The 19,450-nt window shown below is 53.4% G+C and overlaps 3 protein-coding genes across 9 annotated transcripts in view; 2 read left to right on the top strand and 1 right to left on the bottom strand.

Annotated features, from left to right (window-relative positions):
- MAPK7 (mitogen-activated protein kinase 7) overlaps window positions 1-11,738 on the bottom strand; it is a 33,593-nt gene extending 21,855 nt beyond the window's left edge. Inside the window, exons 1-8 of one of the 6 annotated variants that reach the window (XR_007720284.1) lie at window positions 11,431-11,613; window positions 10,930-11,166; window positions 10,125-10,290; window positions 9,568-9,585; window positions 8,383-9,461; window positions 7,617-8,296; window positions 7,142-7,275; window positions 6,768-7,010 (exon numbers count right to left, since the gene is read on the bottom strand). Coding sequence is in view for 5 of the 6 variants with exons in the window: in XM_050763879.1 (XP_050619836.1) it covers window positions 6,857-7,010; window positions 7,142-7,275; window positions 7,617-8,296; window positions 8,383-9,461; window positions 9,568-9,585; window positions 10,125-10,290; window positions 10,930-11,161 (2,463 nt within the window). In the remaining variant the exon portion in view is untranslated. Of the gene's footprint in view, window positions 1-6,548; window positions 7,011-7,141; window positions 7,276-7,616; window positions 8,297-8,382; window positions 9,462-9,567; window positions 9,586-10,124; window positions 10,291-10,929; window positions 11,167-11,430 lie in introns of those variants that run through there. The other 5 variants (XM_050763879.1, XM_050763880.1, XM_050763882.1 and 2 more) reach the window with 5 other exon arrangements.
- Window positions 2,844-6,643, top strand: MFAP4 (microfibril associated protein 4). Of its 2 annotated transcripts, none has more exons than XM_050763944.1 (6): window positions 2,844-2,940; window positions 3,256-3,334; window positions 3,630-3,784; window positions 4,634-4,730; window positions 4,807-4,989; window positions 5,379-6,643. In XM_050763944.1, the coding sequence occupies exons 1-6, from the start codon at window positions 2,935-2,937 to the stop codon at window positions 5,624-5,626; spliced, it is 768 nt and encodes a 255-aa protein (XP_050619901.1). In that variant the 5' UTR covers window positions 2,844-2,934; the 3' UTR covers window positions 5,627-6,643. The 2 variants fall into 2 exon arrangements, with proteins under 2 accessions (XP_050619901.1, XP_050619900.1); XM_050763943.1 differs by having other exon boundaries at window positions 2,899-3,049.
- A 6,000-nt stretch (window positions 11,739-17,738) lies between the features above and the next one.
- Window positions 17,739-19,450, top strand: part of B9D1 (B9 domain containing 1) — a 35,716-nt gene continuing 34,004 nt past the window's right edge. Inside the window, exon 1 of the mRNA XM_050763948.1 lies at window positions 17,739-17,748. The gene's annotated coding sequence lies outside the window, so the exon portion shown is untranslated. The remainder of the gene's footprint in view (window positions 17,749-19,450) is intronic.

Below are 19,450 nucleotides of genomic sequence, written 5' to 3' on the forward strand. Positions count from 1 at the left end.
AGTTAAACTAATTTCCAGCCACATCCAGTGAACACAGTGCCTGCTTTGCTGCACCCACACACATGATTACATTTTTTAAGTAGAAACTAATTGGCAAAATGCAATTGATACCTCATATCTTAATTCTCTCTTTTTGAGGAGGAAGGGGAGTTTCTAGGTTTGCTCATTAGTGATATTCTCCAAAAGCCTTCAATACTTGACTTTGGACCATTTTATTATTTGCTTTGATGACTGATTTTTTTTTTTCATTATTTTCCCTTTTATAGACTTGTGTTAAAATTAGCTGGCATTTGCTGAAAGAAGAAATCAGGATTAGATTCAGCTGTGTGTAACAGAAAAAAAAAAAACCCACAAAGACTTAAAGTACACAGAAGTTTCTTTCTCTCTTGCATAAAAAAGGCCTAGAGGAGGGCAGTCCAGGGCTGTTTTTGGACCCACTCCACAAAGTCGTGAGAGGCTTTCCCAGTTCCTCCTCTGCCATCCGCTGATGAGGCCTCATCCTCCTCATCCCCACTGTCCAAGGTGGCAGCTAGAGCTCCAGCCATCACATTCAGTAGGACAGAGTGCAGGATGAAGAGGGACAAGCCACCTACCTTTACAACAATAAGTTGGCATCTTATTGGCCAAAATTCAGATGTGTGATGTCATCTAGCTGCAAGGGAGGCTGGACAATGAGCCCAGATAAAAATCAGATCTTACTACTGAGGACTAAGGGAAGAACGAGTATTGAGAGCCAGCTAACTGTCTCTTCCACAGGCAAGAATACAAGCTGTGTTGAAGACAACCCATTCATATGAGAATCATGATGTTTATTATGACGATGAAGATAGCTAATATTTACTAAATAGTTGCCAATTTTAGCACTGTTCTAGGAACTTGATATGTATTACTTAATCCTTACCACACCCCTATGAAGTAGATACTATGACTATCCTCATTTTACAGAGGAGGAAACCAAGGCACAGAGAGACTAGGTAATTTGTGCAAGGTCACCCAGCTAACAGGCAACAGAACTTAGATTTGAACTGAGGCAGCCTGACACAAGACACAACTATGAACAGAGGCAATCACAGAACCAAGTCAGGGAGGCCAGCTGGGGCTTTTCCAAGGGGCTTATCTATTGACTCAGGAGTGGAGAGATGGGACCTAAGCCAGAGCTGCCTCATCACTTTGCCTTTGAATCTTTCATCTGTTTATCCATTCAATACAAATGTCCTTTTGTAACACACCTTACATTTGCAATTCACTGTCCAAAACCCGTGCTTGCCACTCCGCAGGGCAGATACTGTATCCTCAGCAGCCAGCATAGCCTATGGCACACAGGGCTCAAAACATACCTGTGAGCCAGGTGTGGTGGCCCTATAGTCCCAGCTTCTTGGGAGACTAAGGTGGGAGGAACACTGGAGGCCAGTTCAAGACCAGCCTGGGCAACATAGGGAGACTGCCTCCCCATCCTCTACAAAAAAATTTAAAAATTAGCTGGGTGTGGTGGCACACCTGTAGTCCTAGCTCCTTAGGAGGCTGAGGTGGGAGGATCACTTCAGCCCAGGAGCTTGAGGCTGCAGTGAGCTATGATTGCAACTGGACAACAGAGCAAGGCCCCGACTCTAGTATCTTATCTATATATAAAAATATATGAGTGACTGTGCATGTACATATCAAGCCTACCTTGTGCCAGGCTCTGTGATGGGCACTGAGCATGCAGAAATGAGACCCAGACCCTGCTCACTGGCCCTTATGGCCAAGAAAAGGAGGCAGATGAGTGGGCATCACGGGGGGCAGCACAAAGGAGTGGGGACCTCCATGGTGAGAAGTCTGGGGTGGCTGCACTGTAGTTTGAGTCACAGTAATAAGGGACAAGGTCCTCAAGGTAGGCCAGAGACAGACTTGAAATTCCTTTCATGTCCAAGGTGAAAAACCTAGCCTCAGCCCTGAGGCAATAGGGAGCCATGAGGCTTAAGCAGGGTGACATAATCTGAGAGGCCATCTAGAACAACTCTCCTGGTAGTGTGCCAGGGATGGGAGGAGAGAGCCCAGAAGCAGGGAGATTCAGATGAAGTAGAGTCTGGGAGGTGTGGGAGCCAAAGTGAAGGGTCTGGAAGAAAGAAGGAGGGGTGGAGTGAAGAAAAACAAAAGAGGTCCCATACCCTGTGCATGTGAGCCAGAGAGATGGGCCAGGGAACTGTGGGAGGGGAAAAGAGCGGGCCTGAGGTGGCCAGAGTGAGGAGGTGCTGGCGAGGGGGGGCTGGAGAGGGGCCCTGCCTGGCCTGAGCTGGGGCAGACAGAGCAGTTGGACGCCAGCAGCCTTGTGCTCATGGCTCAGAAATGTCCCAGGCCTGCCAGGAGACTGCTGCCTCTGTCCCCCCACCAGCCCCAGCCAGGCTCCCACATCAGGAGCTCTGAAGCTGTCCCCTCAGCCTTCTGCTCCCCCAGAGCAGGCCTCCCCTCCCCAGAAGCCAGGCATATGACACCCCCTCAGCCCTCCCCCTCAATGGCTGATGAAACGCAGGCCAGGGAAGGAGGGGGAAAGAATAAACAGACATCTGCAGGGGGGCCCATCAGGAAGCAGGGGACAGGCTGCGGCGGGCTGGGGCTGCCTGGGGGTGCCAGGGGGCCCACAGATCTAGCGGGGCGGGTGCCGGATGGCGGATGGAGTGGGATCCAGGGAACAGTTGGAGCCAGCAGGGAGTTAACGTCTGCAGTACTTTGCCCGACAGGCCTAATGAGACACAGGTGGTCCCCTGGCTCTGGCCCCACCTCCCAGCCCCCTGATAGTGTAAACTGATGCTGGTTGTCTGGGGTGGGGAGAGGGGGGTTCTGCAGCTACGGGAAGGGGGGCGGGGCTGGGGCGGCTGGCGGGGGCCCAGCACATAACTCTGGGCGGTTGCAGTCTGGGGCCGCAGACACCCAGCCACTCTGAGCAGAACTGACAGCATGAAGGTACGGGGCCCAGGGTAGGGGGACTCATAGCACTGGGGAACTGAGCCCACTCCAGAGGCCCCTGGCCACAGAGGGGACTATGAAGGCACAAGGAGTTCTCTTGAAACTTGTAAGCGATGAGGGTATATAGCCTGTCCCAGAGAGTGGGGTGGTTACTTGGCCGGAGGGGGGGTAGGGTGGGGAAAGAGGGGCCAAATGGCAGGAGAGGGATTCAGGCAAGGGCAGCATATGCACGCATGGTGGGGGCAAATACAAAGAGAACAGGGGGTCTCGAGCTGGGAAGGGGCTGTGCTGACCCTGTCTGCCCATCGCCAGGCCCTCCTGGCCCTGCCGCTGCTGCTGCTTCTCTCCACGCCCCCGTGTGCCCCCCAGGTCTCCGGGATCCGAGGAGATGGTAAGCAGCCCCACACTCACAGACGCGGCCTGGCCCACAGGTTGGGCAAGGAGAGGCTGGACTGTCAGAACAGACTGTCAGGGCTGAGCCCCAGCTCTGCAGGACTCAGGTTCCTCCTTTACTAAATGGGGCAGATGGATGACATGAGCATTGCTCATCTCCCTTGAAGAAACCTTCCATGACTCCTTGTGTCAAATTCCCCCAGTCCCAGGGACTAAGGCAAGTCTTGGGGTGCTGAGGTGTCAGTGATGCCATAGTCCCACTCTCCTCACTGTCCCCATGTCCCCACCCCCAGCTCTGGAGAGGTTTTGCCTTCAGCAACCCCTGGACTGTGACGACATCTATGCCCAGGGCTACCAGTCAGACGGCGTGTACCTCATCTACCCCTTGGGCCCCAGTGTGCCTGTGCCCGTCTTCTGTGACATGACCACCGAGGGCGGGAAGTGGACGGTGAGTGGGAGGAGGGAACAGAGGCCAGAGCTGGTTCTAATCCCAGCCCTGTGACCCTGGGCTTCACATCTGTGAACCTCAGTTTCTTCATCTTTAAAATGGGGATAATGACACCCACAGCACAGCTTCTGAGCAGCTGCCAACACTTAAATTCTAAGTGCCTGAGGTAGGTGTTTGTCTGTTTGCTTTGAGGCGGAGTCTTGCTCTGTCATCCAGGCTCAAGTGCAGTGGCTCCATCCACCTCATTGCTGCAACCTCCACCTCCCAGGTTCAAACAATTCTCCTGCCTCAGCTTCCCAAGTAGCTGGGATTACAGGCATGTGCCACCACGCCCAGCTAATTTTTTTATTTTTAGTAGAGATGGGGTTTCACCATGTTGGCCAAACTGGCCTTGAACTCCTGACCTCAGGTGATCCGCCCACCTCAGCCTCCCAAAGTGCTGGGATAACAGGCGTGAGCCACTGCGCCCGGCTGAGGTAGGTTAATGCATATAAGCCTCACAATAATCCTGGGAAGTACTGAGGAACTAAAGCCTCAGAGAGGTGAAGGAACTTGCCCAGGTCCCACAGCTAGGCACTCGAACTCTAGAGCGCCCCCTCTTAGCCTCTTTCCTGCCTCTATACGAAACTGGGTATGAAGAGCCCAGGTGGGTGCTGGCAGCTGCTCCACAGGGGGCCTGGTGCCAATGTGGACCTTGTTTTAGCAACCCCACTCCCACTACCCCCCACAACTCAGTCCTTTAACAAGCTGGCCACAGCATCACAGGGTCCATGCTTGAGGTGGGCAGGGCAGGCCCAGAACCCTGCCCACTGGACCCTTGATGGTCCAGTCTCATCTTCTCTGCTCCAGGTTTTCCAGAAGAGATTCAATGGCTCAGTGAGTTTCTTCCGGGGCTGGAATGACTACAAGCTGGGCTTCGGCCGTGCCGATGGAGAGTACTGGCTGGGTAAGGCGGGGACCAGGTGGGCTGAGGGGCTGCCCCAGGGCCAGGTCCTTGTTGACCAACTGCCCCTCCTCCCCAGGGCTGCAGAACATGCACCTCCTGACGCTGAAGCAGAAGTACGAGCTGCGAGTGGACTTGGAGGACTTTGAGAACAACACGGCCTACGCCAAGTACGCTGACTTCTCCATCTCCCCGAACGCGGTCAGTGCAGAGGAAGACGGCTACACCCTCTATGTGGCAGGCTTCGAGGACGGCGGGGCAGGTATACCCCGCCGTTAGCTTTAGGAGGGGCTGTGAGGGGAAAGAAGGCAGGGCTGGCCCTGCCCAGTCATCCCCAACCTCCTTCAGGCCCCTCCTTCAACCCTCCTGGGTCTGGAAGGGCCAGAGCTGGCTCCAAACCAGCTCAAACCAGCTTGGGCCTCAGCCCTGGGGAGCAGCCATCCTGGCCCTGCTCCAGGCAACTCTGTGGCGGAGCAGCTGTTTCTCTTCATTGCAGAAGCACATCTACCCAACATCTGGCTCAGGGAGGGTGCCCCCATCCCGCCAGGCTGCCACGTGATCTCTCTCACAGTCGTCATTGTCACCCTCTCCCGGCCAGCTCGGAGCTCAGTTCCCTGCTTCAGCAGCCCCAACCCTTCTCCCCTCTGCCAGGTGACTCCCTGTCCTACCACAGTGGCCAGAAGTTCTCTACCTTTGACCGGGACCAGGACCTCTTTGTGCAGAACTGTGCGGCTCTCTCCTCAGGAGCCTTCTGGTTCCGCAGCTGCCACTTCGCCAACCTCAATGGCTTCTACCTAGGTGGCTCCCACCTCTCCTATGCCAATGGCATCAACTGGGCCCAGTGGAAGGGCTTCTACTACTCCCTCAAGCGCACTGAGATGAAAATCCGTCGGGCCTGAGGGGCTGGCCCCCTCAGGCCCCTTTCCTCCCCTGGACACGCATGGTCTCCACGAGTGCTCCCTCTGCTGCCCCTGATGCATGCTTCTGCTGATTCCCGAGCACCAACTCCTTACAAGGGGGCCTGTGGCTCTCAGCCATGCCTCATCCCTGTCATACACCCAGGGCATCCATTCCTAAGCCAGACCCGGCTCCCCTACACCTGAAGTTACGCTGCCAGCAGCTCCCCAGGCCTTTTCCGAGAGGCACATGGTTCTAGCCTGGACCTGGCTGGGCTCCATGAGAATGAGTTGCCTCCACCCTGTCCCAACAGCTGACAGCCAGGAGCCATCCTGCCAGCTGCAGGCCTTTGTGTGCCATCTTGTCCTGCTTCCTCACTGTGGACCCCTGTCTGGGCCACCCTAGTGTACTAGGCTGAGCAGTACAGTGTGAACAGGGCCATGGTGTATTCTAGGCCACAGCCCAGCACTCCTCTGGCTGCTCTCAAACCATGTTTCATCCTCAGCCTTCCTCCCACCAACTTAATCCCCTGTGGTGAGTACCGTGGAACCCCAGCCCATCTCACTATCATACTCAGCTTTCCCTGATGACCCATCCCAGCCCCCGAAGCTCTATACCAAGACCACAGCTACTGCACACCACCCTGAAACAGCCACAGCCAAGGTAGGCATGCATATATGAGGTCTTCCCCATATTCTCCAGGGGTTGAGAGGTTTAGCCACATGAGGGAGCAGAGGACAATCTCTGCAGGGCTGGGAGTAGGTAGGGACTGAAGGTCTCAATAAACCTTCAGAACCTGAATGAACTGGCTTCACACACACAAACATATTTGCTTATTTCCCCAAATGTAGGCACCTGGCTCCTCCTTGCTCCCCTACTGATGGTGTCCTACCCCGAACTCCAAAAATTACACCTGGAGTCAGGTGCAGAAGGGAACCTTGTATTTCACAGGCCTCATTTTGATGGCAAAAAGACAGTGTAATAATAACATAATAATAATAAAAATATAATACTGAAAAGGATTGTACAGGGGGAGTCAGGGTCTCCCAATCCTGTCATGGCTCGGTGGTGGCTCAGGTGGCTGCTTAAGGCTGAAAGGTGGGTCTGAGATGAACCTGCAGAATAATCCAAGCCGAGCCTCACCTGCTGGGTCCAGGGCTAAAGCCTTTGAGAATGTTCCCATGGATCTTGGAACTAGGTCTACCGTGGCAGCAAGGCACAGGCTGTGGGCCTCAGGGGTCCTGGAGGTCAGGCAGGTCAGCCAGCAGCATTGGGGAGTCCATCTGGATCTCACGCTGCAGGGACTCAATATCGGCAGGGTTCATGCCATGGCCTTCGAGCCAGTCAGCAAGCAGGGAGGCTGAGAGTGAGGCTGAATCTGACTGGCTGCAGGGGAAGGGAAGGGAGGGGTGCTATTAGCGTAGGCTGGACTCTCACCCATCCCACAGGTGCATGCTTCCTGCACCAGGAACCTCTCCCCACAGCCCCAGTCTAGGAGCTCAGTCCAGCCACCTTACCCATCCTGTGGCCCATCAGCCACGCCCATGTCGAAAGACTGGTTTAAGAATTCCTCCAGGTCAAAGCCAACACCGTAGCCAGCCCCACTGCCCTTTGGTGTGCCTGAGAACACAGGGGGCAGGGGGTCCTCCACCTGCAGAGAATGACAGATTACAATGCAGGCAGACTGAGGTCTGCAGGGCACCCTGTCCCAATGCTGCTGACTACTCCGCCTGGATACCTGGGAGTGCTAACACCAGTTTTGGCCGTCAGTGAGTGCTAGCTGGCCCCGCCTCTGGGCCAGGCACTTTCCAATATCTAACTTGTCTCCTAACAACCTCTTCATCGCCATTATGCTCCTTCTGTGAGCAAGGAGACATGTTCAGAGACAAAGCCCCATCTGCTGCTCGGTTTTTGTGGAACAGGGACCACTCCTGAACCCATTTTCCTTTGGCCCGGACCCAGGTGTCCCCATGGCCTGGGCCTCCCTCTCACCTGTGACTTAGATAGCTGCTGGGTCACTAGGTTGACATCAGGTGACTCTGACATGGAAGACTGAGGGGCTCCCCCGGCGTCTGTAGGTGGCAGGCCAGGTGGGAAGTAAGGCAAAACTCCTGGGGTGTTGGAGCCAGGCAACCCAGGGGGTGGCACAAGTGACTGGGGAGCCAGGAGGCTGGTAGAGGTGGCAATCTGGGGTGGCGCAGGGACAGGGATGGGCCTAGGAGGGCCGGTAGGGTGGGCTGCAGGGCCAGGGGGTGGGCAGGCAGGCTGGGGTACAGGGCCAGATGTGGAGCCCGCAGGTTGTGGTTGTGGGCCAGTGGGCTGGGCTACAGGGCCAGGAGGAGGACTGGCAGGTTGGGCTGGGGTTGGCGTTGGCACTGGGGCAGGGGCTGGCACAGAGGTCGGGGCTGGGGCTGGGGGTCGGGCCATTCGAGTCCAGCGTTCCAAAAGGCTTCTGTCATTGTCGCTGAGCACTAGTCCAGCCAAAGGGTCAGTGGAGGGGCCCCCAGAGGCCCCGGCCCCCCGTTCCTTTCGCTCCCGCTCCTGCCGCCGTTTCTCCCGCTCCTTGGCTCGCTCTTGCCGCCGCCGCCGCTTCTCCTCCCGCTCCCGCTGGCGCTCCTGGGCTGTCACCGGCTTCCGAGGCTCAGAAGCCTCCAGGGGTGCGCTGGGGCCATCTGTTGGGCAGGGGAGAAGGTAAAAGGCTGAAGCCTTGTCCAAGTCCAAGTCTCCCCTCTGCCCACCCGACCTGCCCACAAGGCACCTCTGAGCCGGCTTCTCAAAGACTTGAGCAGGGCAGCTTTAAGGGCAGCCTTAGTGTTGTCTGAGATGGCACCCTCTTTCTTCGGTGGGGCAGGCTCACTGGCTGGTGGGGGTGGCTGCAGGGTCAGATCAATGGTGTCAGGTGCAGGGCCAGGGCACGGTGGTGGGGCTGGTGGGGGAGACTCCATGGCACAGTCCCCACTGGGAGCCCAGGGACTGGGCATTTCAACATCTGGACAGCCAGGTTCACTAGCCACAGGCTGGAGAGAAGGCTGGAAGCGGATCTGCTGGCGGATGCCCTCGCGCCTTGCATGGAAGTCCTCAATCTCAGCCACGATGGCCTCCTTAATGCGCTCCCGAGTGAGGGCTTCACGATCAAAGGCAAAGTCAAAGGGCGGGGCACAGTCAGGCTCATCATCAGGATCATGGTACTTGGCCAGGAAAGGGTGGCGAAGGGCAGCAGCTGCTGAGATGCGGGCGCTGGGCTCAAAACGCAGCATGCGACCCAGGAGTGATAGGGCCTGACGGTCGGCACCTGGGTACACTGTCTCCCAGGGCACAGGCTGGCGTGGTGGCAAGCTCTGGATATAGGCCCGCACCCTCTCAGCCCCCACAGCCTGAATCACGGCTGGTGATGGGGTACCCAGCACCATCATGATGAGCTGTAGCTGGTGTACATAGTTTTTGCCTGGGAAGAGCTGGCGCCGGGCCAGCATCTCACCAAAGATGCAGCCCACAGACCAAAGGTCAATAGCCTGTGTATACTCATGCAAAGAGAGCATGAGCTCAGGGGCACGGTACCAGCGCGTGGCCACATACTCGGTCATGAAGTACTGATGTTCAGCGGGCGAGGTGCACAGGCCACGAGCCATACCAAAGTCACCAATCTTGAGCTCACAGTTCTCATTCACCAATAGGTTGGAGGGCTTGAGGTCACGGTGGATGACCTGAGCCGAGTGCATGTACTTCAGGCCCCGCAGCAGTTGGTACAGGAAGTAGCGCACGTGTTCCAGTGTGAGGGGCTGTGAGGAGTGGATGATCTGGTGCAGGTCACTTTCCATCAGGTCCAGGACCACGTAGCTGGAAGGGGAAAGAAGGAGAGAAGCATGGGTTGGCCTGATCACACTCCAGGGACAAGCCCCATCCTCACCACACCCTTCCGATTCCAGACAGGTAACAGCCTTACCCTGGGACCCCGTAGGGGCTGACGGCATGGTATGGAAGAAGAGCATCACGTTTTAGATTCTCTACGACTTTTCCATGAACTTGGTTAAATCACTTTTGTCTCCAGACCTAGTTTCCCCATCAGATAAAAGATGGGGTTGGACTACACCAGGGCTGGCCAATAGGTTTCCTTTTGGGGCTATCTCCATTGTTTGGTAGTGGCAGCTTGAAGAACTATGATGAAAATTGATCAGGCTTGTCCACTGTCTGTAGGAAAGTGTTCTGTGATTGATTAGTGAAGTCTGCTATGGGAATAGGAGGGTGTGGTCATAGTAGGAATGTCCTACATTTGACATCCTACATACTAAGATTCTATAAAACTGTAAAATCATCTGTACATTTCTTGAGGAATAACAGTTGTCCCTGGCAAAACTCTAAAGGAGAACTGGTCCTAGGACTGCGGGAATTTTCCCAGCCTGCTTCAGATTAGATTCAGCTGCCCTTCCAGAACTTCAGCAATATGAGTGCAGCCTTCAGAAAAGTCCCAAGTCTGGCTCCCTCTCCCATCCCGCTTCTTACACAGATTTGAATTCGCCATAGGGCACAGTGGGCCTCAGGATGTCCTTGATGGCGATGATGTTGTCGTGCTTAAAGTGCTTGAGGATCTTCAGCTCCCTGAGGGTTCGCTTGGCATTGGTCACCACATCAAAAGCATTAGGGATCTTCTTGATGGCCACCTGCTGGCCTGAGGAGCAGGGAACAGGGACACACCAGAGGATACCTTGGAGAAACTGCAGAGTCGACCCAGCCCCTATCAACACCTCCCTTCTAGGATGCAAATGACAACAGCTACCAAGTACTGGGTACCTACTATGTGCCAAGCATGTTACCTACATTATTAAATGTGACCTTCACAACTCCCCTACAGGGCAGGTCCCAATAGGTCAATGTTAAAGAGAAGGAAATATGGCTTAGTAACTTGTTGGAGGTTGCACGGCTGCCCAGTGGTGGAGTTCAGTCTCTAATGCCTACACCCTCTGCATCTCAGACCTCACCCATCCCACCACCAGTTCCTTGTGCCAGTGTCTGGCTCCAGAACACATTTGTCTCTTAGACACGAAGGAATGGCTCTCCATTCTGGTCTAACTGGGACTGTCATTTTTCTAAGGAGGAAGTAGGCAGGCAGGATGGCAAAACCCCCAGACCAGAGTTTCAGAGAACCGAGCCTCCCCGGAGCCTGGCAGGCAGAGAGGGTCCTGGTCAGCGTGTGTTGACTGGAGCCAGAACTCGCACCCCGCTTTCCTTCCCAGCTGTCTGGGACGGGCCGGTTTCCCACTCCCTGCGACGCTGCCACATCTGGGAGGCGACGGCTCAGGAAGCTCACCGGTGAGGCGGCGGCGGGCGGAGGACACCACTCCGTAGGCCCCGTTGCCTATGGTCTCGATGATCTCGTACTCGTCGCCCACGTCAAAGGTCACATCGAAGGAGCGGGCTTTAAGCAGGGCCAGGTTCTTGGCCGCTACAGAGGCAGCGGTGTGGGCGGGTTCGGCCTTCACGGGCCCGGGGGGTTCCGCAGAGCCGTCCTCGCCGTCTTCCTCCTTCAGGGGCTCGGCCATGGTGTCTGCGTGGAGACTCGGGTGAGGAGGGGACCGCCTCCCGTGGGCCTCAGCGTCCCCTCTGCGGGCTGGGGAGCAGGACCAGGGAACTTCCCAGTTCCCTAAACCGACAAGGGCCAGAAGCGCGCGGTCGGTTCGGGGAAAACACGCTACCCCAGGGGTCGGGGCCCAGCAGGGGCCAGGCCAGGGTCGGGGGATGGGGAGGCGAGGCGCGGGCCAGGAAGAAAGGGAGGGGCGGGGCACCTGGGTTTCCCCCGGGCCGCACTCACCCCCGCGCCTCCTCAAGGCTTTCAGAGGTCCCGAGGCTCACCGGCCTCCCGTCCCCAGCGCGGGAGTCTCCGAGGGTGGCTCACTTACTTATTAAAGGGCCGCGGCCACCACCTCAGCGTCGTGAGCTGCCCTGTCCGTCCCCCTCCGCCCCGCCTCCCAACACCACGCTCCCTCCAGCTCCTGGCCAATCGCTGAGCTATTTCTGCGAAGGGTCCTGCCCCTTCTACCTGCTGCGCCCAATCCTAGCCCACCGGCCGAGGAAGCCACGCCTGGCGCGCGCCGCTGTCCAGCTAGCCGGCGGGAGCCGCCCAAAGGGTGCCCGGCACTTCACAGGGGTGTGCTCCCCGCCCGGCACCGCCTTCAAACGCATGCGCACTGGCAGTCGGGCGCCAAGTGAATGGAAGGCAACGCCCCTGCACGTAGCGCGCGCGTCCCCATCTAGCGCTCGACCTCGTCCGGCCAATCACAGCTAGTCCCATGAGCTCGGGCAACTGTCCGGACTGAGATGCCCGGGACTGGGACTGTTATCTTGGCTACTGGGTCCCAAAGTCCCCCTCCGCCCCGGGAATTGTGCCCACCATTTTCTCGGTCCCAGGAGCTCTGGGAATGTGTCATCCCCGGTAGAGGGTGCCCGTCACGGCCAACCACAGAGATCCCGGTCCTCCAGGATTCTAGAGCGGCCGGCCGAAACCTCCACTGACTTCCGGTGGCTGAGTCTCTCCGCAGCTTCCGGCCAAGTTGGACCGCACCTGGGGGTTTCCTGGCCTGCAGGTGTGTTACCTCCGCTCGTTTGTTTGTCCCGCGATTCCCGTGCTTTGGGCTGCAGCGGAGTTAACCGAGGCGGCCGCCCGGCCTCTGTCCCTCTGCGGAGCCCGCTGGTAGGCGGAGCCCTCGCTGGAACCGAGCTGCGCCGACCCACCCCAAAATCCGATGGTTGATTCGTTCATTCGTGTAGCAAATGTTTCTGGAGCACCGCCCCTCTAAGGCTCAGTGCCAGGAGGCGAAGATGGATATGGTGGATAGTGTGAGCTGGAAGGAAAGGTTTTTTAAAGGGAACGGGGTAGGGCTGAAAGAAGTGAAGAATTTTGGTTTCACTCCTAGGCGGCTTATAGAAAAAAGCAATACAAATACATATTCGTACCCACCTTCCCTTTCGTGTACAAAATGTAACATATTCTCTTTTCCTGAAGATCATTCCGTATCAATAACTGGAGGGGTCCCTCACTTTTAAACAACTTTTAATAACATACCATATATAGTGTACAATTGAGTGTTTTTTGGTGTATTCACAGTTGAGCAGCCATCAGCACTACCTAATTTTAGGTAGAGTGGTTTATGGAACATTTTCATCGTCCCTAAAAGAAACTTATGTGAACCAAGTATCTGAGACAAGTCTCAAGTCAATTTAGAAAGTTTATTTTGGCAAGGTTAAGGACATGGTGGTGACATAGCCTCCAGAAGTCCTACAACATGTGCCCAAGATGGGGCACAGCCAGCCTTTATACATTTTAGGAAGACATAATACATAAATCAATACGTGCAAGATTGACATTGATTTTATGTGCTTATTGGCCATTTGTCTCCTTTGGGGAAATGTCTGTTCAATGTCTATTCTGAAAGGGCAGGACAACTCGAAGAGGAGGGGCTTCCAAGTCACAGGTAGATTTAAACATATCCTGATTGGCAGTTGGTTACAAGAGTTATTATCTATAGAAAGGAATATCTGGATTATGATAAGGGGTTGTGGAGACCTAGGGTTTTTTGGGTTTTTTAAGTATATTATTATTATTTTGAGAATGAGTCTTGCTCTGTTGCCCAGGCTGGAGTGCAGTGGAACGATCTTGGCTTGCTGCAACCTCCCCCTCCTGGATTCAAGCAATTCTTCTGCCTCAGCCTCCAGAGCAGCTGGGATTACAGGCGTGAGCCACCAAGCCCAGCTTTTTTTTTTTTTTTTTTTTTTTTGTATTTTAGTAGAGACGGGGTTTTACCATGTTGGCCAGGATGGTCTCGAACTCCTCACCTCAAGTGATCCACTGCCCTCCCCTGGCCTCCCAAAGTGCTAGGATTACAGGCGTGAGCCACTGCGCCCGGCCGGGAGACCTACGTTTTATTATGCAGTTGAAGCCTACCAGTAGCCGGCTATAGAGAGAATAGACATGTTTCTTATCAGACTTATGGTCTGTGTTGATGTTAATGTTGGAGGGGTATAATGAGGCATGTCCAACTCCCATCTCCCACTGTGGCCTGAACTGGTCTTTCAGGTTAAATTTTAGGGTGTGCTGGCCAAGGAGGGAGTCCATTTAGATGGTTGCAAAGGGCATTCTAATTTTATTTTTGGTTTATACCCATTAACAGTCACTCCTCATTCCTCTTTCACCTGAGCCCTTGCAACCTCTGAACTACTTTCTGTCTCTATGGACTTGCGCATTGTGGACACTCTATACTAATGGAATCACACACTGTGTAGTCTTTTGTGTTTGACTTATTTCACTTAGCATAAAGTTCATGTTGTCATATTAGCACTAATTTTTATGGCCAAATAGATTGCATTGTTTAGATAAAACATTTTGTTTGTCCATCAGTTTATGAATATTTGGGTTGTTTCCACTTTTTGGCTATTATGAATAATGCTTCTGAGAACATTTGTGTACAAGTTTTTTTGTGGATATGTTTTCATTTCTCTTGGGAGTGGGATTGCTGGGTCACATGGTAAATTATAAACTTCTTGAGAAAGAGCCAAGCTGTTTTCTCCAGCAGTTGCACTATTTTACAAACTCATCAGCAATATTTAAGAATTCTGATTTCTCCACATCCTCACCAACACTTCCTTTCTTTTTTTGATACTGAGTCTCACTCTGTCGCCCAGGGTGGAGTGCAGTGGCGCGATCTCGGCTCACTGCAACCTCTGCCCCCCAGGTTCAACCAATTCTTCTGCCTCAGCTTCCCGAGTAGTTAGGATTACAGGTCCCCACCATCATGCCCGGCTAATTTTTGTATTTTTAAATAGAGATGAGATTTGACCATGTTGGACAGGCTGATCTCAAACTCCTGACCTCAAGTGATCCATCTGCCTCAGCCTCCCAAAGTTCTGGGATTACAGGCATGAGCCACGGTACCCAGCCTTATTATTATTATTATTATTTTTAAATTATAGCCATCCTAGTGGGTGTGAAGTGATAGGTCATTGTAGTTTTGATTTGCATTTCCCTAATGACTAAGGATGTTTTCACGGCTTATTGGCCATTTGTCTCCTTTGGGGAAATGTCTGTTCAATATCTATTCAAATCCTTTGCCTTTTTTTTTTTTTCTTTTTTCTTTTTGAGACAGGGTTTCACTCCAGCCTAGGCTGGAATGCAGTGGCAGGATCTCGGCTCACTACAACCTCCGCCTCCCAAGCTCAAGTGATTCTCCTGCCTCAGCCTCCCAAGTAACTAGCACTACAGGTGCACATCGTTGCACCCAGCTAATTTTTGTATTTTTGGCAGAGACAGGGTCTCACTACATTGGCCAGGCTAGTCTTGAACTCCTGAGCTCAAGTGATCCGCCCACATCAGCCTCCCAAAGTGCTGGGATTACAGGCATGAGCCACCGCACTCAGCCCTTTGTCCATTTTTAATTGGGTTATTTGCCTTTTTATTGTTGAGTTGTCAGAGTTCTTTATATATTCTAAATAAAAGTCCCTTATCAGATGATTTACAGATACAGATATTATCTTATTAGATGATTTATAGATATTTACTTACCATGATTTACAGATATTTACTTCCATTTCTCAGGTTGTCTTTTCACTTTCTATGTCTATCACTTGATAATGTCCTCTTTTCCACAAAAGTTTTAATTTTGATGGAGTCCAGTTATGTTTTGTCTTTTGTCACTTGTGCTATTGTCATATCTTAAAAAAAAAAAAGCACTCATTTTTATAGCTGCATAATATTCCTTTACAAATGTAATCTATTTAACCAGGACCCTCTAGATAGACATTTAGATTAGTTCAGTTTTTTCACTATTGCAAACAATGCAGCAGTAAATTTTCTTGAACATATCATTTTGCACACAGCAAGTATATGTGCAGGAAGAATACCAGAAGTGGGAGTGTCAAGTTAAAGAGTATTGCTCTTACAATTTTAGTAGCTAATGTCAAATTTCTATCCTTAGAGATTATACTGATTTAGACACCCACCAGTGGTATGAGAGAATGACTCACACGGTGCTTTTTAAAAGCTTGGAATTATTTGCCTGTCAAAAATGGGGGGATATGCCATAAGAATCCTGATTTTTGCTTTCTTTTGGAAAATCAGGTCAGCATTTCTGCATAGCCATCGAGCTGTGACCCCACCATTGAAAGATCATGTGCTCTAATTCACCACAGTCCCTGCCACTCCCTAACAGCCTCCCCAGCATAGGCCGAGGGTCAGATGCCACTTAGCATTGTGCTTTCACAACTGTTTTCTGCATCTTATTAAAAGCAGGAAAACAAAAGAGGCTGAGATGACATGTGTTTCAGGAAAAGAAAGACCAAGTATATCTCTTTGTGGGAACAAAGACAATCTCATGTGTTATATACAGATACTCCACTCACTTGGCTCACGTTTCCTGCATGGCCACGGTGGGCATTTGAGTTCAAGATTTCTGGTTTAGGTTACCGAAAGCCTCTGAACTAATCTAAATGTCTACCTAGGATTTTTGAGTAGGCAAATGCCCTTCAGAGCTGCCTTCCTGAAAGGTATTTCTGGCAGACATCATGGAGGGTGTACTTGAAGGCAGAACATGCCTTGATTAAAAAATAGATGTGGGATTGGGTGCGGTGACTCACGCCTGTAATCCCAGCACCTTGGGAGGCTGAGGCTGGTGGATCACCTGAGGTCACCAGCCTGGCCAACATGATGAAACCCCGCCTCTACTAAAAATGCAAAAATTAGGCTGGGCGCAGTGGCTCAATCCCAGCACTTGGGGAGTCTGAGGCAGGTGGATCACCTGAGGTCAGGACTTCGAGACCAGCCTGACCAACATGGTGAAACCCTATCTCTACTAAAAATACAAAATACAAAAATTAGCCGGGCGTGTTGGCAGGTGCCTGTAATCCCAGCTACTCAGGAGGCTGAGGCAGGAGAATTGCTTGAACCCAGAAGGTGGAGGTTGCAGTGAGCCGAGATTGTGCCACTGTACTCCAGCCTGGGTGACAGAGAGAGACTCTGTCTGAAAAAAAAAGTTGAAAGAGAGGTACATAAAGAGGTAAATGCAGGACATGTGATGGTGTCCATTTCTAGTAGACAGTGGAGATGTCACCAAGATGAGGAACCAGGAAGCAGAACAGGTTGGGGGGTGCTAATGTGCTTTGAGGCTCTTTTAGTCATCTGTGACATGGTAATTATTATCTCTAATCCAGGCCCTGGAGACCTTCCTGAGCCCCAGAACCTTACCCTCATTCAGGGAGGTCCATCACGGCAGTCGGCCTCCCTTTTTGTCAGTCCCAGCATGGGTTCCAGGGTAGCCTCCCATTGGACAGGCTCAGCGTGGGGGAGAGGGGTATGCTGATTGGCCAGACCCGAATCACCTGTCCACCTCTGGAAGTGAGGCAGGGAATCCAGCTCAGCCAAACTCCTCAGACCAAGTGTGGATGAGGGCCATTTCCCCACAGGAAACCTGAGCTTTCGGGAAGGTGGATGGATGTGGGTCAGCAGAAATAACAGATGTGCCCGACTGTTTGCGCCCCTCTGCCACAAGAGCAGGTGTGGTTAAAAACTTTGAGGAGCGTCCACAGGCACGGTGGCTCACGCCTGTAATCCCAACACTTTGGGAGGCCGAGGCGGGCAGATCACGAGGTCAGGAGATCGAGACCATCCTGGCTAACACGGTGAAACCCCGTCTCTACTAAAAATACAAAAAAAAAAAAAAGTTAGCCAGGCGTGGTGGCGAGCACCTGTAGTCCCAGCTACTCGGGAGGCTGCGGCAGGAGAATAGTGTGAATCCAGGAGGCGGAGCTTGCAATAAGCCAAGATTGCGCCACTGCACTCCAGCCTGGGCGACAGAGGGAGACTCCATCTCAAAACAAACAAACAAAAACTTTGAGGAGTGCAGTTGGATTGTCCAAGTGGAGTGCCGCTCTGCTGATGTTACTGCCTCCCTTCCAATCCCTTGCTCCTGCGTTTTACAGAGCCGCACTTTGGTTTCAGAAACACCTGGGTTTGAATCCAGCTCTGTCACGTGGAGGCCAGGGCATCCTTTCTTGTCGTGCTGTGTGCTGGGGTCAGAGCCATGAGCACGAGTCCCAGCCTTCTCTGATGAGGGAAATCTGTGACAGGCACCGAGATGGGGGGCCAGCCCTGGGGAGCTAAGAATGGGCCCTTTGCCCAGCACAGGAAGTCGGGAAGGGGCCCTGGAAGTGACATTTAAGTCGGGACCTAATGGACGAGCATGTGGCAGCAGAGGGACCGTGGGGGCAAAGGACACAAAGCTGATGCAGGTGAGGGTGTGGCACATCTGAGGGCCACGAGAAGGCCAGAGGGAAGTGGCAGGAGGGAGGGGGTCACACGGAGACATGGAGACTAGAAAGTTAGGCAGGGGTGAGACCACGCAGGGCCCCAAGGCCATGGAGGTAGCCAAGACCGACAGCCCTGACCCCGAAGTTCCTCATCTGTGAAGTGGGGATGTTCAGACTCACCTGGTTGCATTGTTTTGTGGACTTGAGGAATTTTATCTGCAGGGGCACCTGACACAGGGTCTAGCCCTTCACCGGCGCTGCAGCAGCTGCCCTTGTTAACGCTGCCGCTGCTCCGCCCAGCCCCTGCGGTGTTCCAGCAGCATCTTCAGTGTGTGAGCGTTTCTACCTTCATCTTGCTCCAAGGGGGACTCAGGTCCCTGGTTACATCATTGTCCCTGGTTACAGGTGACAAAATGGGCTCAGCTGTGGGAGGGGCCTCTGTTTGTAGGACTCCCTGCACCAGGTTGTCCTTCTTTACACACACTCAGCTCTCTGATTAGTGCCAGCAGCCACGAGTAATCCAGTTCAGTCACCCAGTGCGTGGCTGGGGCATCCAGGAGGAAGCCCGAGTGGTGAAACCACAGCCCACACCCACGTCTGCGGCAGCCTCTCCCACAGCCCACACTCTCAAGGGCAGGCAGTTGTCTTTCTGTAGGACCCCCACCCCTTCCCCTTCCCTGCCTTCCTTGGCAGACCCTCCTGCTCCAGGTGTCATCTTACCTGCTAGGACGGTCTTGGAAAGGATGGATTGTCCCTGTCTCATGAAGGAAGGCCAGTTTAACAGATGAATCTGCCAAGGACACGCTGTCACTTCCCAACAGGGGTATTGCAGGCACCAATGGGACAGGTTGGGGAGGAGAGTTTGGGACCAAGAACTCCCATGAGCCCTTAGAAGCCACCATAGAGGTGAGAACTGAATTGTCATCCCATCGGCTGGTGACCTTAGGCAAGCCTCAGCCCTCTCTGAGCCTCAGTATCACTTCTGCAAAATGGAGTAGTGATCTGTTCCCCTGTCGTGCAGGAAGGAATCTCCCCAAGGCTGAAAGTGGGATGTTGATCTAAATCATGACTGGTTGCAGGCACCTGTACACGCACATTCACACAGAGACAACACTCTTAGGTACACGTTTACATTGACACACAAAGATCTGCACAAACACGCACAGAGATTTGCACAAGCACACACCCAGGGCACAGGTACGCACAAGCTACTGGAACATACACCCTAGGTACACACACGGGGACTTGCACACTCAAACAAATCCACACACAGGATGCACAGACACACACACACTCCTCCCTCCCTCCCTCCAGTGCTGCTGCCTGTTCGCTCTGCCTCAGCACACAGAGTGGCCAGGGCCACCTGCCTTCCTCTCCCTGTATCAGGAAAATCGGAAGGGATGGTCGCTGCCTGAAAGTGCCTTCCATGCAGGGACTCAGGGTGAGCAGGGTTCACCCAGAGAGGCGAAGGCACCAAAGCAGTGGAAAGCAGTGGGGCTTGATGGGCAGGATGGGCTTTGTTGTAGCTGACCTGCCCA

This window comes from Macaca thibetana, chromosome 16 (assembly GCF_024542745.1).
Source record: "Macaca thibetana thibetana isolate TM-01 chromosome 16, ASM2454274v1, whole genome shotgun sequence".
In the NCBI taxonomy this organism is placed as follows: Eukaryota; Metazoa; Chordata; class Mammalia; order Primates; family Cercopithecidae; genus Macaca; species Macaca thibetana.

What these genes read in the sequence shown, in the direction of transcription:
- MFAP4 (XM_050763943.1), top strand. Translation starts at nt 3,020, where the DNA reads ATGAAGGCACAAGGAGTTCTCTTGAAACTT. An exon ending in CTCCGGGATCCGAGGAGATG is followed by an intron (nt 3,335 to 3,629) that starts GTAAGCAGCCCC and finishes CCCCACCCCCAG; the next exon opens with CTCTGGAGAGGTTTTGCCTT. An exon ending in CTTCGAGGACGGCGGGGCAG is followed by an intron (nt 4,990 to 5,378) that starts GTATACCCCGCC and finishes CCCCTCTGCCAG; the next exon opens with GTGACTCCCTGTCCTACCAC.